Genomic DNA, 17,278 nt, shown 5'->3' on the forward strand with positions numbered 1-17,278 from the left:
TCCTTGGAGACTCTTAATGCAGTAATTATAATAACAACACACTTAGAATGTTTTGTAAACTTCTTGTATGTACAACATGGAATAACAATATATCCTGCTTTGACAATAACATTGTACAATTTTCACATAAGGACAAAATGTGTGTTTTAAAAAAATGCAAAACCCAAAATTGTACATTTGATTTCAAATTAGTTATTCACTTTAGATTTTAACCTGTACCAAAATATCTATCACCAAAATTGCCTGCAGCAAGAACAAACATGTCGATCCTGTATAATGGGTCAAACCTGTTACCCACCTATCCCAGGAATGATGTGATACTGGTCGTTGACCTTATCATCCAGGGCTGTACTGATCACCTTAACCTTTGGAAAAGCGTAAGCTACAGAGTGGACTCCTGTGGAAGTGCAGACATTTAACTACACATATTAGCCATGAACAAGTACTACGTATATGAAATATACAGAATGTAAACCCTTTAGTGCTATATTCCTCAAACTTATCTGAAGCATTTTAGGCCACACTTTTGGGCTTGTTTGTACCTCACCAATACTGCCAAGACATCGTGAAGGCATTGTGAGGGTGGTTTTGGGGCAGTGGCTACAGTAGCCAAACCCAGGCAAGTCAGGGCATTGCCCTGGCATCAGACTATTTCACCCCACCATCAGTCACCCAGAGCCCTGAGAAATTAAAGACGCGGGCTGGATTAAAGTTAACTACTCCATTATTGTACAAGAATACCGGTAGATAGCATAACTTACTAACCATGTTATTTTCACCAATGTCTTTCTTTCCGACTAGTCGATGGACAGAGATGGGATTATCCAAAGGATTTTCCCTATGAGTAACTTGATTGTGTACAAATAATAGGAGGCAATAAATAGAAGCAAGATAATGTGATTACAAAATAACCGCGCAGCATTGTGACAAGGAGTGAAGGACAAGGATTATTATTAACTCTTCCAGTATAGTGGGATGGACAGTTAACAATAGACTCTATCCAAAACCATGCCCACTTTTTGGACGCCATTTTGAATGGGGCCAATCTCAATATCACTGACTGCACTGCATTGGAATGCAGCGATGAAGAAAGCTCGAACTAAGTGGTATTGTCAAACAGTAGTCCATGATAGCTTTCAATACTGTAAATTCTTTGTTCTGGCTAAAAGCAGGTGATTATCAGATGATGAGCAAGGCACGAAGCGCTGATGACACTAATTCCCTTGTTTACCTGTACAAGGAGCGCCTGGATGGTCAGCCGCTACTACAGTTGCTATCACTAATAATTTACCGCAGTAATGGATACTAAAATACTATCTATTTGTTTCGCACTGCTTCCTGTGTGGGCCAACAAGGCAATTTGGGCTGTCGATGCTTCGCGCCTTGTTCAACCCTGATAACCACTTGCCCCTAACCAATTTACAACCTTGAAGACTTCCATGGCCAATTATTCGACAATACCCCCTAGTTCGAGCTTTATTCATCATCGGATTTCAATGTAGCGCAATCGTAATAATTGATACTGGCCCCATTCAAAATGGCAGAAAGCTGTTGCTATGACGATTACGTAGTTTTGGATAGTGTCTATTGGATTAACTTGTGTAACTATTGGTGCAGTCAAAACACGAATCGGAGGATAGAGGCAAGATATTTGAGGCATTAGCACCCACCTAGCCACGTAGATACTACTAAGTGATAGTTCAAATGGTATGGAATGCTTATTTGGTCAGCAATTGTTTTCTTTTTTTTATTTCTAGGCCGTGGTACTGGCGGAGCACAGTAATCACGTGATACGATACCATAAGCGCCTCATGCTTTAAGGTTTTTTTTCCAAGTCTGGTATTAAGACGAAGATGTGTATATGGAATAAGAAGGCCAATAGCTAGCGTTCACCTAGAGTAAAGTTAAAGTACATTAGTCATGCATACAGTAGTGTAGGTGAAGTATACGTAGTGATGCATACACGTTTTTTAAAACGCTGTATTGATGTCCATATGAAGATGGGCATGTGTATGTGTGTTGCATGGTTGAAGGGCTTGCCCGCCCAGTGCCCTGGCATGGCAAAAGGTCTGGCTACACCACTGTTTTGGGGTGACATTTTTTTCCAGAAAAGCACATACCTCTAATATACAAATACTATGATGGTAGACAAACCACAAAAATTTGGTAACAGAAGTTTATAAATTTACTACTTGTTGTTCCTCGAGCGAAGGTACTCTTACAAGTAAGAACTGAGCAAAAACCCAACTAGTTAGCAGTTTTCTTGTAGTTCTAGATGGAAAAACCAATTGCCTGTTAAATTTTTGGCCTTAATTATCTGGTGAACATTCTATGAGTTATGATAGAGAGCAGCAATAGTAAACAAATGATTTATACAGCAATCTATACTCAAACTAATACTTCAATGTGTGTAAAAACTATTTTGCAGCACACATATTCACCTAAATATGTGACCCAGTCTGAGAAAACCGGTCTTATCGCCCATGTCAGCACATTTGATTTTTCACCTAGGACACACAGCCACATGAATAAACTATCTAATTCCACATTTAAAATCGACTAGACTTAGAGTGGTCTGGTTTTGCTGGCTGCTTTTCCCGAGCCCAGTGGCGATCCGTACGTGTGGTGTGGGGCCTTAATGGAGCTCTGGTCAGCCTGGCAATGACTGTATGTGGCTGTACAGCTCTGTGGTGTTGAATAACTGCCTCTGCTGTGAATTTCCTTTCATTTTAGCCAGATTTGAGACCTCAATGGCTCAAAACTTGGCCTAATTCATCCCTTGGCCTTCCTTTTCAATTTTTGAATACCATCTTGCCTGCCTTCCAGGGCCCCCGCCTCCCACCCAATTTGCAGCTCACCTGATACAGTCAACCTCGGTTTAAAAACTATCTAAAATGGAGGGAAACTTAGTTGTTGGCTACTTGCACAGTGGATGCTCTGGAAGGTAAGGAATTGGTGTAAAACATGTGAAAATTTGGTACACATAGCTTCAACCATTGGCGAGCTACAACACACCAAATACTTAAAACCGGCATTTCTCGATACTTTCAAATAGGCGATAAGCCCGGTTTTGTCAGACTGGGTCACATATTGTATTCAATGTGTTTAAATATGCAAACTAGTCAGGTTGTCACTCAGCAGGTGAGGAAGTATTCACAAACTTGCATCACACTTATAAGCATGCATCGTAAATCAGGAAAATTTCAACGCTTGAAATCTTCATCATTTAAAATTTTGATACAACATAATTGTCATTTTATAAAACGATGAAATTTAGTTACAACAAATTTAAAATACAGTAGTAACAATAGCTAGTGAAATAGAATGATGTGAGATAGCCAACATTGCAGTTCTGCTGGATCCAATTAAATAGTAGCATAAAGCCGATTGTGCCTAGCACCACCAAGGCAGTCCAGCGAGCCTGTACCACTACCAAGCTTTCAACAAGGTTTTCAGTACGAAGCTCCTCATGACTAGCTAGTGCTGAAGTATAATAGAATCAACTTCCCTAACTAAACTTTCTTGTGGGTGCATGGTGAAAAATTAGTGAAGTGTTATAGCTAAGTACTGAATAATTCATCATTTTAATATTCATTGATGCAGCCAATGATGAAAATTTTTTGACGGTGAATTTTTCCCCGATTTATGGTACACTGTACAGCCAGTAGAAAAGTGACTCACCAGGATTAGCAGCAATAACAGAAATAAAAATGATATTTTCCTCTGGTACATCATGATCCTTACAGTGAGTAATATTAAAGAATACAACAAGTTGGTTGTATGTAGCCTCACCAACAACACTCGTATGGCCATGAGAGCTGCAGCTCCTGTTGCCACAGTAGCATCACAGAGAATCACATGATGCTCATCAAGGTTAGAAGGCAGTCGTACAAAGTGTAACTATGGTAATGATAAAAGTGTCCATGGTTCAAATTAATGCCCACCTGTGGTTCTCCTGTGTCTTCGCTAGTTTGAATTAATATTTTACCATACTTCACATTCCTACACACCAGCCGTATGGCAGGCTCTAGGACTTCCCCTGCTCGTAGGATGCTTACTGCACACAGCTACAAATAAAAACACAATTCTATAATGTTATTCCAGGCTAGTGCTTTATACAAGTCACTCTACTCAGATGTCCTACTGTGTTTATACAGTGAAGAGACAATGCAAGTGAACATCTAACTAAACCCTGGTAACCCACCACCTGGTGTTTAACAAGTCTACAAGTGTAACTGTCATTCAACAACATACTCTAGGAGAGTATTTGACTGCTCTAATAAAACAACTACAGGGTTGTATTATTGAAAAGGGGTTTCCACTTTAGCCAAGTTACTGCATGTTTCCTGACTGCTTTATTAGAGTATCTCAAACTTTTCCACCCTAATTATTGTTCTGATAATCAGTACATTGTAGTTGCTTTCATGTGAACTAGTAACCTGACTGTGGTTCCACTGCACTATAACAAAACAGCAGCTACACAACTCACTTTTCCTTTAGATGTTCTCCCTTGGTATTGCTGTTCTGCTGGTGTAGTGACTGCAGTGTCCTACACCAAACAATGTCATGTCAATCACTATGTTGCTGCACTACATAGTTCTCACTTGATGAGGTAGGAAAGATAGGGCATACTCCACCAGTAGACAAGCTAGTCGATTAGTATAGAAGATGAACTCATCTCTACCTGTGATCTTGTTCCTACAGATTCAGTGTACAAATGCACTGTAGTTGACATGTGTAGTTTATCACATACACAATCTCTATCACATTGCTGATAAGTTTTGAGAGAAACGAATTAGGCTACAGTAATTCCACAAAACTTTCTTTTGCTATATAATATGATATGTTCTTACTAAACACAACTTTTAGTACAGTGTGATCAATTGGGCCAAAATTCCAGACTTTGGGCTACTGAAATATAAATGTCAGCCATGCATGGACGATTAACTTTATAGTAGAAACAAGAGTTTACAAACTCTTTGCATAACTATTCAACTTGAAATACCTGATGATGGTGTGCATTATTATGACTTGGTTGGACTGTTGTAATAAGTGAAAGTTTGTGGGTAATGATGAAGGATGGCCAGCCAAATGGAGTTCAGATCTGTATAGTGGAAAGATACATCTCTACCCCTTAGTACGGAATTTATGACTGACCTGACGTTGACTCCTCTCTATAATAAAGATAATATGAAGAACATAATACTGCACACACACACACACACACACACACACACACGCACGCACACACACACACTACACACAAAGCTAAAGGAAAGCCTTCAGCTATAGTTACCATGCTAGCATGGCCATGCCTACCCAGTAAACCATACTAGGACACCTATGCACTACTCAGTGCTATGAGGCAGCACAGGCAAATCCTCCTGGGGCAGGATTGGTAACCCGCAAGAGGCTGTACCATGTCTCACAAGTAAAGGTGTGGGCACCCAAAATCTCACCTGGAACTTCATGTGAGACATGGACACTTGGGTGTTTGCTTCCCTATTTAACACAAGGTATCCATTTAAACAGCTGGATGGACTGGAGCAATGTATGCAAGTAAAGCTTCTTGCTCAAGGAAACAACAGCAACTGGGAATAACCGGGCGTCAAACCCAGAACCTTTCAATTACCACACCAATGCTCTAACTATGCTGCCTACCTACACACACACACACACATGCACACACACAATATGTACCTTAGTCAGCATATCACGAACATGTTGTACTATTAAGTTCATTGCCACATGATTTTCAGCTCCTGTATAACAGTATAATCAGGAAATCACAAGTGCTACAAGGTACAATTCATCACACAGATTAGTATGGTGAATTGGTCTACACTGTAAAAGACTACAAGTGTGTGTGTGTGCACGCGCGCGTACATAGTGTGTGTTGTGTGTGCAGGGGCAGAGCAGCAATTTTTGAAGTGGTCAGGTTATGATGTGCAAGGAGGCTGATGGAGCATACTGATGTGTGCAGACTAACTAGGGGGTCTGGCAGGAAAATTTTGAAAAATAGACCTGTGAGAATGACTTTTCACTCAATTAAACAAAGCTGTAAGTTTCTATATAGCAGAGGTGCAGAACTTCACTAGTCGGAGTCCCAGATATAAAATTATTATGCAGATTGGTAGTTTTCTTTATTCTACAGTTTTAAACTGCCAATTTGAATTATATTTCGTGAGATTCGCTGCATGTAACACTGGTATTTCCTTCTTATTGCACAATATTTACAGCAACTTTGTAGCTCTTATTACAATACTACACAAAACAGGTAATAAAAAAAAGTCCACTCCTACATCCGGAGATCATGTGTCCCTAATCCCGCTTTTTCTTTTTGCTGCACGTGGCAACGTAGCTCAAATTTTGATGGCGACAGAACAGTCCCAGAACGACGATCCCGGCGCGCCCCAGAGCACCGAAGAGTCGCAGAAGAAGATCGACGAACTTCTGGCTGACCCAGCAACGAGGGCAGCACTTCTTCAGAAGCTATTGTCTCCACCAGCGCCACTACAGGACCCCGGGACCCGCGATGGAGCGGTACCGTTTCCCTACTCCACCCTTAGTGGGACGTCTGCGAGTAGTGGATGGCCAGTGTTTCCCGTGCCTTTCCCTTTGACACCTGCTCCGGGTTTCCCGCCGTTTTGGAGTCGACATGCTGACGCTACAGGAGGACAATCAACACCTCAGCGTACTAACGAATCGAATGCGACGGTCTCTGACATCGCTGAGAATGGTTCTTCCGGCCTCCAAAGCAGCGTGCCTCCTGAGGAGGAAGACATTATTGAACCACTGGGGGATGCAGAGGCCCTGGAATTGGTAGAATTTGATCCCACAGTGGAGTCCGAGTGTGATTGGATCCCACCACAACCGATTCTGGCTTTCTTGGAGAAGCACTTCACTAAAGGCCCAGCTCCAGGGGAACTTGATGACATCATGAAAGATTTTCCTAAGCCTCAATGCAAGTACCCGGAAACCCCAATGCTAGATGACCAGGTGAGGGACCACCTGAAGAAGAAGGGGAAGGATCCACACTTTGGAGCAGAAAGACCCTTTACAGACTACACGGTTCTGTATTGAATTTGACAGGCCCACTCACCTGTCTGTGGGCAGACTTACTGGATACCAAAGCAAGGATTGGTAGAGAAGAAGTTATTCTCCTACTCCAGAGAATCCTTTTTATGGTGGCGGATCTCTCCCACAGCATCACGCAAGAGCGAAGACAGATAGCTTGGTCTCGGTTGAACCCAGTGATCAAAGACATTTCAATGGAAGACAGCAAGAAGGAGAAAAATGCTACCTTGTTTGGTGAGTTTTATGGAGAAGGCCACCAAAAGAATGGAGGAAGAGAAGGCTTTGGCTAAGTTTACCAACTCCCCAAAAGAGGCACCTCCACCTAAACGCCGGAAGTATGTGCAGGACCCGACAGACTTGCGTCGTTTTTTGGAGAAGGGCGCGCCTGCACAGCACGGCGGCAGGAGATACCAGCGCCAACAGCCGTACAACCAAGCCACCAACCGGAACCAGAGTTACAACCGGAACCAGAGTTACAAACGTCCCCCAGTCTCAACAGCAGCCCAGACCACCCAGGAGACAACCCAGACAGTAGTCATAGAGAACAAAATTTTGAACAATTCAACGGATGTATGTGTTTTGAACAGTTTAAATATTGTTTTATCCCATATCCCTCGCCTCCATTCATTACTGCCTTCGGCCAGGCTTCCTTACTGCCTGCGCAACTGGCAGGTGATCACAACCGATTATTGGGTACTGCAGGTGGTTCAGGGATACCGGTTGGAGCTGACAGTTGTCCCTCACCAGAGGGGGGAGCCTTGCCCACTGATCAATCACCAGCACCAGTCAGCAGTGGAAGAAGAAGTGCAGAAGTTACTGACCAAAGGCTCTATCGTGAAAGTGGAACCGTGCCCAGGACAATTCCTCAGCAGGCTGTTTTTGGTGAGAAAGAAGGACGGGTCATTTCGTCCAGTGGTGAACTTGAAGCCTTTGAACCAGTTTATCGCCAAGTCCCACTTCAAAATGGAGGGGATCAACATGGTGAAGGATCTACTGCTGAGGAACGACTGGATGGCCTCCGTAGATTTGAAAGATGCTTACCTTTCAGTAGCAATAGAGGTAGAGCACAGGAAGTATCTCCGCTTTGTCTAGGCAGACCAGATGTACGAATTTCAGTGTCTCCCCTTTGGATTGAGCAGTGCCCCGAGGGTATTCACCAAGCTCCTGAAACCAGTAGTGGGCCTACTCAGACGTCAAGGGATTCGTCTGGTGATTTTCTTGGACGACATGTTAGTACTTGCCCAGTCAAAGGAAGACCTGGTGACCCAGATGGATCAGATATCCCAGCTGTTCAGCCTGCTAGGCTTCTCCATCAACCACGAGAAATCTCAGTTGAACCCAACACAGCAGATCCAATTCTTGGGGTTCCTGATAGACTCTCTCAATATGATGACCCGGCTTACCCAGGAAAAAGCAGAGCAGCTGATAGAGACATGCAGAACTGTCAAGCGGGTAAATCCATCTGTGCGAGGCCTAGCCAGGCTTGTTGGCAGAATGACAGCCACCATCCCAGCAATTTTCCAAGCTCCACTGAGATACCGGAACTTACAGAGACTGAAGATCCAGACTCTACGCAGGTCTCAATCCTACGATACCACAGTCGAACTGGATCAAGATGCCCACAAGGAGCTAGAGTGGTGGATAACGTCTATGCCGTCTCAGAATGGAAGGAGCATTTTGTCTCGGGAACCGGATTTGACGATGGAGTCAGATGCCTCCCTGCTGGGATGGGGCGCAGTGTGCGAAGGTGTCCGCACAGGAGGACTTTGGTCTCCAGTAGAGAGGTTGTCCCACATCAACTGTCTCGAGTTGACGGCCGCCATGTTTGCGGTAAGAGCCCTTTCCCAGGACAAGGACAGATCCCACATTCACCTGAGGCTAGACAACCAGACGGCGGTGGCTTATATAAACCACATGGGGGGGACTCGCTCCCCTCAGCTGAACAACCTTGCTACTCAGCTATGGGCATGGTGCCTGGAGAGGGGAATGACCCTGTCAGCAGAGCACCTACCAGGAGCAGAGAATTGTGTGGCAGACTTCGAGTCCAGAACAATACAGTCTTCAGCAGAGTGGCAACTCCGCAAGGATATCTTTCTGAGCCTGATGAGAGAGGCTCACCAGTGCGACGTGGACCTATTTGCCACACGTCTGAACCATCAATTACCCCAATTTGTCAGCTGGAGACCCGACCCCTTTGCCGTGGGGACAGATGCCATGCAGATACCATGGACCAGATGGAAGGGCTATGCCTTTCCACCATTTGTTCTGATCAGCAGGATTCTCAGGAAGGTCCGGGAAGAGAAGTCAATGATTCTTCTAATTGCTCCAGCATGGGAGTCCCAGCCTTGGTATCCAACACTCCTGTCCATGTTAGTGGACTATCCAGTTCTGCTGCCACCCCACAACAACTTGCTGACAGATCCCTTTGGACAGTACCACCCGTTACTTCTGGAAGGCCAACTTCAATTAGCCGCATGGACGTTATCCGGCAAGGTTACTTAGCAGAAGGAATTTCAAGAGAAGCTGCACAGCTGTTGCTCTCTGGATGGAGCAAAGGCACCAATACCGCATACCAGAGCGCCTGGAAGAAGTGGGTCAGCTGGTGTATGCCACGGAAGGTGGATCCCCTTTCGTGCTCTGTGTATCCATTCTTAGACTTCCTAGCAAGCCTGTTCTCTACAGAACAACTTCAATACAGATCTATTAACACCATACGATCTGCTGTGTCTATGACTCATGCTCACATCGAGGGAGTCCCCATGGGCCAACACCCATTGGTGTCACGGATGTTTAAAGGGATGTACAACTCCAGACCTCCCCAGCCACGATACACAAGGACTTGGGATGTAGACATCATGACCCGCTACTTATCCTCACTTGGAGACAATACTTCCCTGTCTCTCAAACAGTTGGGTCACAAACTAGCCATTTTAATGGCTTTTGTGAGTGCTAGTAGGGTGTCTGAGCTTCAGGCACTAGATCTAAGATATCGGTTATACCGACCAGATGGTGCTCATTTTGAGCTACCTTCTTTGGGGAAGAAGAGAGCTGTGGGAGCACCCCCCAAGCATGTGGTATTTGAGGCCTTCCCTTCAGACAAGAAACTGTGTGTTGTTGAGTGCCTAAGGCGCTATGAGGAAAGGACCATTCAGTTCCGCTCTGGTGGAGCAGACCAACCTAACCCATTGTTTATTTCATATGTCAAACCTCACAAGGCAATCACCTCTCAGAGGTTGGCTCATTGGATTAAAAACATCATGGAGGAGGCTGGAATTGATATAACTATCTTCAAGGCCCACTCAGTCCGTGGAGCATCCAGTACGGCAGCTGCTGAAAAGGGAGTTTTGATGGCTGACATCCTCCGGACTGCAGATTGGAGCAAAGACTCCACTTTTAAGCGTTTCTACTATCGTCCCTCTTCAGGCAATGGATATGCCCAGATAATGCTACAGCAGAAAGAGAGGAAGGGGGATGGTAAGATAGATCTAATGGAAGAGCTTTGTCCCATGAATAGAAGGGCTTTGTCCCATGAATAGAAGGGCTTTGTCCCATGAATAGAAGGGCTTTGTTCCCTTGACTGTGCCGGCCTTTGTGCCGCTGTTTTCTGTATTTCACACTATGTGTTGCCCAGGGCTTAAAGAACCATTTAGTTCCCAATTTGGGCCAGGAACAAGCTGTCATGCCATTGTTTTTTGTAGCAGTGGTGATTTGTGTGGGTGTCACCATGGACTGTTGTAGGTTAATACACTTGACAGGTGGGGTGTATGTTTCAGTTTTCTGGTGTATAAAGGAACAGATAAGTTGGTTCCTTAGAGTTCGCTGCTGGACCTAAGCTTTGAACTCTACCAGTGTTACATGCAGCGAATCTCACGAAATATAATTGATGATTTGACGAGGGCCCAAAGGGCCTGAAGTTAAATCGAGATTATATGAGTGAGATGAGCAAATGTAACACTGCCCATAATTGACAGCCCACCCATCCCTGTGTCTCATTTGCTTTCTATAGGTCTTGCTACTGGGTGCACACGCACAGCAAAGTCAAGCGGGATTAGGGACACGTGATCTCCGGATGTAGGAGTGGATTTTTTTTTATTACCTGTTTTGTGTAGTATTGTAATAAGAGCTACAAAGTTGCTGTAAATATTGTGCAATAAGAAGGAAATACCAGTGTTACATTTGCTCATCTCACTCATATAATCTCGATTTAACTTCAGGCCCTTTGGGCCCTCATCAAATCATCAATTATTTAATGTCAGATTTTCAACTACATGTACAGCCTGTATACAAGTACAGTCTTAGGCACTGCTGCACTTGTACTGAGCCACATTTTACTTATAGATGTGATTTACTATTTTCTGCGGGCTGCAGCTGGTTGTTACTTCTGCATAATAATGATAATAGATGTGTTCATAATAATGATAATAGATGTGTTCATCAAATGTCAAGATGACAACTACACCATACAAATAAGAACGTTGTCAGGCTGAGCATTATAGAAGCATATTGTCCAATGTTAATGTAAAGCTTTATGTACTGATTTATAATCTAAGTCACATTTAGTAAACACAGTTTTTCAAGAATCATTTTTACAAATAAACTCATTAGATATTTTTCTGATGGTAGTGTAGCACCATTAGATGCATTGTGGCTGGATTTTATTTGATTCAGTCTGAATGTAGTGACACGTGTAACATCTTCATAGTGGAGAAATGGCCACTTGCTAAACTACGGAGGTTGAACACTGCAGTATACTGCCTTTGTCTGACCAAAAGATCACTTGGGAAAGTCCAACATAGTTGGTTAGTAAGGAATACAAGGTAAATCAGGTAGTTACTCAGTTGAAAAACTCATCAGACTGTCGCCAGGTGTAGTATAAAACTCGTTACTAAGATACTATTGTATTAAAAGTTAGAATACGATGGACACAAGGGCACACAAAAGTTACAGAACGAGAGATATAGTAAGTCTCGTAGTAAGTACAACTGGCAGCAGGATTTATGTTTGAATTTACTACAAATCATTAGCTGCTGTTCATGGACTTAACTTCACTTAAACATCCAGGTACAGTTCGTACTATGTTCACTTAACTACGAGCTTAGCTATTATAAATCGAAGTATGCACCCGAATAGTGATGGTGAAAACTACTAGGCTAGGTTTTATTAGTTATACCAGAGACCCAGTTAATAAGTGGTCAGATTGAAACATGACCAACTGGACCGGCTGCACCACCCTTCCGTGTGTTAGTGTGTACGTTGTGTGCATGTATATGTGTACTCTGTGTGTGTGTGTGTTTGTTGTGTGACCGGACAGTCCTTTTGGGGGTAGGAGAATATGCAAGCAGAAGACTCAAGTGCCTGAGTGGTGCACAGGCATCCCAGTGCTTGGCTTCACACAGCTGCTGAATGCTTTGCTTTGTGAAGTGTGCATGCATATGTGGTGTGTGTAACGTGTTGTAGGACCTTATATCCTCGAGCACATTTATACTACACTTACCTTGTAAGAACCAAGGTAACAACTCTTGAAATTGCAATGGTTGAAACTACCCACCATATAAAAACTAAATTGTGGAATTTCACAACACAATTGCACAAAACTACAGCTATACTTGGTAGCTGCCCAAATTTATTAGAGTCACGAGCTTCACACTAGAAATACACCTTTAAATAATTTACTCAACCAACCTTCCTCAATCAATCACCAAATAAATTTGATGATTAAATGCTAGCTTTAGTTCCTATCATCTTGTACAGCATGACTCTAATAAATTCATGAAGCTATATGACAAGTTAAGCAGGAAGAACTTGGTAGCATTTGTGTAACGAAATGCATTAGAAAATAGTTTGGCTAGGTTGTTCTACAGTGGATAGCTTGTGTCGCTCAACCATTGCAATTACATTCTCAACAGAGTTGCTACAAGGTGAGTAGTGTATAAATGCTATAGAGTACACAAATATTAGTAGAATGTTAAAATCAGTAATTGAGAATTTACCTTTGGACTGGTCTGATTCAGATTTTAATGAAGGCCATACTTTACAGGTGTGTGCATAGTGTGTGTGTGTGTGTGTGTGTGTGTGTGTGTGTGTGTGTGTGTGTGTGTGTGTGTGTGTGTGTGTGTGTGTGTGTGTGTGTGTGTGTGTGTGTGCACGTATGTGTATAATTATAAATTCAAAGATCACTCACTCACCTCTTGGTACAACAATGTCAGCATACTGCATGGATGGCTCAATATACTGCTCGAATGCCTATAAAAAGTACCCCACATCACCTATCACTCTCTTGTACACCACTCACTGGCTTAACAAATTTATTGTACTGCTTCAGAACACCCTCCAAGTCTCGCTTACGCTCTGAGATATCCCGCCGCAATCTTGAATTTAAGATACACAATAAACCTCAAGTACATCTCGCTACCTTCTTGCAAGACGAATGTCCGAATCTGTGTCTACAAATACTTTCATATCCATTAACTATGGTATATAAAACAACAGGTAGGCACACGATGACTGATCATGGCAGGAGCTTACTTCTCTTAAGTCTTTGGAGGTGAAGCTCAAAATGCCTTCAAATATGAGTACATTGGCACCATACATTGTCCTCTATAACAAAAACAGCAGTAGTCAAAATGAAGGTCCACCAACTTCCTTTAGTCTAAAGCAGTGCATGGAGTACAATACTACTAAAGTCAGCTGTTAAAGGCCTAATGTATTTCGCGGACTGGACTCATGGACTGGACTCACGCACTGAGCTGGAAACAACTTTTAAACAATAATCCAGGCATTATCCATCTCTTGCAACACTGGAGACACCACTATCGAGTTACAACTGCCTTCTTTACAAGTTAACAAACTAGCACTTGCACTAATTTATTAGAATACACTTATGATACACAAGTACTAGCAGTGATAAAGTGTGATAGAGGCTATTGTTGTAGCTCAGCTATTTTTCCTTTGTTGCTCCAGTACTTAGCACTAGTGTTAGGACTGTAGTGACGAGTCAGTTTATTTGCATAGCCCCATCACCTCACTGGGCGGTGCCACCTACAACTACCCTGCTAAGAATTATTACTGGCTCATCTCTACAACCCTAGCACTAGTGCTAAAGCCTAGTGCTAAAGCCTAGTGCTAAAGCAATAAAGGAAAAACATCTAAGCTACAACAATAGCCTTTACCACACTTTATCACTGCTAGTACTCGTGTATCGTAAGTGTATTCTAATTAATTAGTGCACCGCTAGTTTGTTTACCTGTAAGGAAGAGCAGTATCAGCAGTTGTAGCTCGATAGTGGTGTCTCCAGTGTTGTAAGAGATGGATAATGCCTGGATTATTGTTTAAAAGCTGTTTCCAGCTCAGTGTGTGAGTCCAGTCCGCGAGTCCACTCCGCAAATACATTAGGCCGCTGTTAAAATAGTTTCAAAGTTTGTACATGTGTATGTATATGTTATGAAACATCAATAGAATAAAAGCATCTGAGATGCAAAGTTGAGAAAGATACAGAGGATCATGATGATTAGCTAACACATGAACTTTAACTTACCGTGTATTTGGCTCGACTGTGAGTGGAAAAATCGTACACTGGAATCTAAAGAGAGTATTCATTAGTACAGGGCTACAACACTTGATTTAGTGATTGTAATAGTGTAACAAACATGCATGCACTCGTATGTGCACACACATACCCACGAACTACACACTAAATGCACACACACCTCAACATGTTTTCCTTCCTTCAACTTACGAAGCGTTTCAACCATCAAATCAAAATCAAGAGCATCTACATAACAGCACTAGGTGTAGCTGCAGCTGACATATACATGCTGCCATACCTGGATGATCAAAATTATACTCATTTCTTGCAGCCTTTTCATTTTGCTCCGAGTTCAATACCTACAGCACATTTAAATGTTTACAGTGTAGTATCCATACCCATATAAATATAATAGGGGAGTTTAGTATAAGCGTCTAGGAATGCAATTAGCATTAATTGCATATTGCACAACCACTGGATGCTCTGGATGCCCATAAAAATGTATTGAAGCCATTGGGAAAATGATGATAACCGACAATAAAACCTCCGTTGCTTACAAAGTATACGGTATGTTCCAATTTTCTGTACATAGATGGGAGCTACATTGATTTCCCTTTCGTTTCGTGGTTGCCTGCTGTTAATAGGATAAAGGGTTAGCGAGTTATGGAGCCGTAAAGTTAAAATTTTTTACAATACAACACTTTCCAAGGCTGATACTTCTGAGTTTCTACTGGAAACCACTCAGAACTGATTGGCAAAGCTTGATAATAGATAATTTCATTGATTCCATGGATTATGAACGCTACAATCGCTACAATCGACCAGACGGACCGACAAGCAAACATGAAGTTTAGCGCTTGTAAACACCATCCAGGTGATCCTAATGCTTGTTCTTGTGTTGTTCTTCAATCAAAACATAGAAGCAAGCATCTGCTTGCTTTCCTCGATATCAGAACACTTTTTCGCCAGGCATTTTCAACTTCAGAAGCTTGTAATTAGCTAAGGCCACTCCAAATTCTCTGTTTCTCGTCCTGGACTCAAGCATATTTGCATGCGGGCGGGCGGTCCATTTCCATTATTCATTATAAGATTAGCAGCTTTTGAAGCCATTATTTGCCTGGCACAGCCATAAAAAGCTGCATAAAAGCATGATTAAGCTTATTCCTTCCATTTAAGTAGCAAAAATAGTACAAACGTGAAGTTTGTGCCGACTTGATAGCACTGCTGACACGTGAGCTGACATGGTTTCAAGTGAGCCTGTCAGTGTGCAACAATAACCAGAAAATAATGGAAGAATACGGAATAATGGAATATTTAGAGCTGATAGTAACCAGATGCGGGCGGTGGACGGGAAACAGAGAATTTATTTAGAGTGGCCTAACCACATACCCTATGACGAGCAGACAACCACCAAAATGTGTATAAATCAGTGTAGCTTCAGGTACTGTTTACAAGACTAGCATATCTCCTTTTGTTTCCAGATAACAAAAGTTTTAGCGTCCGTGGTCATCCATTTCCCAATGGTTTCTATACATTTTTATGGCTAACCACAGCATCCAGTGGTTGCGCAACAGCAATTAACAGACCAATTAAAAATATTTCCGCTTATGCTAAACTCCTCTATATAAATATAATTAAGAAGCCTTGCATGAAAAAAAAATTCATGGGATTAAGGCATGAATAATTCTTAAAAAATATTTTTAGCTTGGTTTTGACTTGTATGTGGTATTCCTTATTCACCTTGTAAAACGAGTCCATGGATAGCACACTAACCCATGGCACTCCTAGGGATTCAATAATCCGGGTTGCCACAGTAGTTTTTCCTGAGGCACTGCCGCCGGCCAATCCTAAACAAGATCACATAAGACAGCAACTTCTACCAAACAAAACTGACCAATTACAAAAGCCTCTCCAATCACCTCACCATGAGAATTATACCATGGTGGTCGACCTAAAAACCAAACAAAAAAAATTGAATTTTACATAGTACAGTATCCACTGGGTACGGACACAGCAAAACTACCACCTCAAAGATAAGATCATGAAGTGCACCTTAGGCTTAGATGTGCTTGGGCCCTTCCACTATAATGAGGTGGTCTCATTACAAAAGTGGTCATTAAGTGAAGTTTCGCTGTACACACATTGAAGGATAAAACGTCGTGTTCTGTACTTGTACGGTTGAGACCCACAACTTACCAGCGGTGTAGACCGTTCGTCGTTTTCTCTTAGGGGCTCCCGGTGTTAGCTTACGTGGTGAAGTAGGCGAGGTAGGTTGGTGATGGAAGTTTGAGTCTGTTTCCTCTTCCTCTAGACTACACAGCGAATATACACGTTTGCTCGTCACCGTCGCTTAGAAATACATAACCTGCCATTTTACCTGCTGTTACTATCTGAAGAGGAGATGGTTATCTGTAAGCTGAGTTTATCAGATGTCATTAGTACCCCTAGCACACCGGACAATACCCCACAAGAGATGACCGCTTGACGGCACGTGCTAACTAGTTAATTTTGCGCCAACGCTTGAATTGTTAGAATTTTGAAATTTGCAACGTAAAATTCAAAAATTAAATGTATGCTGTTGTGAGGCCAATGGTGCCATGTACAATCTACCAAGGGATCTAGCTTTAAAGAAGGTGTTTAAATATAAATGTATTATAAATGTATTCTATGTGTCTA

General features: G+C 42.5%; 2 protein-coding genes across 2 annotated transcripts in view; one reads left to right on the top strand and one right to left on the bottom strand.

Annotated features, from left to right (window-relative positions):
- Positions 1-8: 8 nt before the first annotated feature.
- LOC136249603 (uridine-cytidine kinase-like 1) lies at positions 9-17,134 on the bottom strand. The gene is made up of 21 exons (XM_066041667.1): positions 16,980-17,134; positions 16,799-16,914; positions 16,497-16,553; positions 16,343-16,449; positions 14,901-14,961; positions 14,784-14,848; positions 14,612-14,656; positions 13,603-13,674; positions 13,490-13,545; positions 13,370-13,445; positions 13,263-13,320; positions 5,701-5,762; positions 5,158-5,174; positions 5,006-5,104; positions 4,605-4,698; positions 4,490-4,549; positions 3,945-4,067; positions 3,793-3,900; positions 3,682-3,739; positions 299-397; positions 9-243 (listed from the first exon to the last, which is right to left on the bottom strand). Exons 1-21 carry the CDS (start codon positions 17,036-17,038, stop codon positions 209-211), a joined length of 1,527 nt encoding a protein of 508 aa, XP_065897739.1. The 5' UTR covers positions 17,039-17,134; the 3' UTR covers positions 9-208.
- LOC136249598 (germinal-center associated nuclear protein-like) overlaps positions 17,127-17,278 on the top strand; it is a 37,552-nt gene continuing 37,400 nt past the window's right edge. The window contains exon 1 of the mRNA XM_066041660.1: positions 17,127-17,235. Coding sequence (XP_065897732.1) covers positions 17,200-17,235 — 36 coding nt within the window. The 5' untranslated portion in view covers positions 17,127-17,199. The remainder of the gene's footprint in view (positions 17,236-17,278) is intronic.

Source organism: Dysidea avara, chromosome 3, assembly GCF_963678975.1.
Source record: "Dysidea avara chromosome 3, odDysAvar1.4, whole genome shotgun sequence".
In the NCBI taxonomy this organism is placed as follows: Eukaryota; Metazoa; Porifera; class Demospongiae; order Dictyoceratida; family Dysideidae; genus Dysidea; species Dysidea avara.

Coding starts and splice junctions, on each gene's coding strand:
- LOC136249603 (XM_066041667.1), bottom strand. CDS start 17,038: ATGACATCTGATAAACTCAGCTTACAGATAACCATCTCCTCTTCAGAT. Junction 14,657..14,783: donor AGGAAGGAAAACATGTTGAG/GTGTGTGTGCAT, acceptor TACTCTCTTTAG/ATTCCAGTGTACGATTTTTC. Junction 3,740..3,792: donor TGGCCATACGAGTGTTGTTG/GTGAGGCTACAT, acceptor ACTCACTGTAAG/GATCATGATGTACCAGAGGA.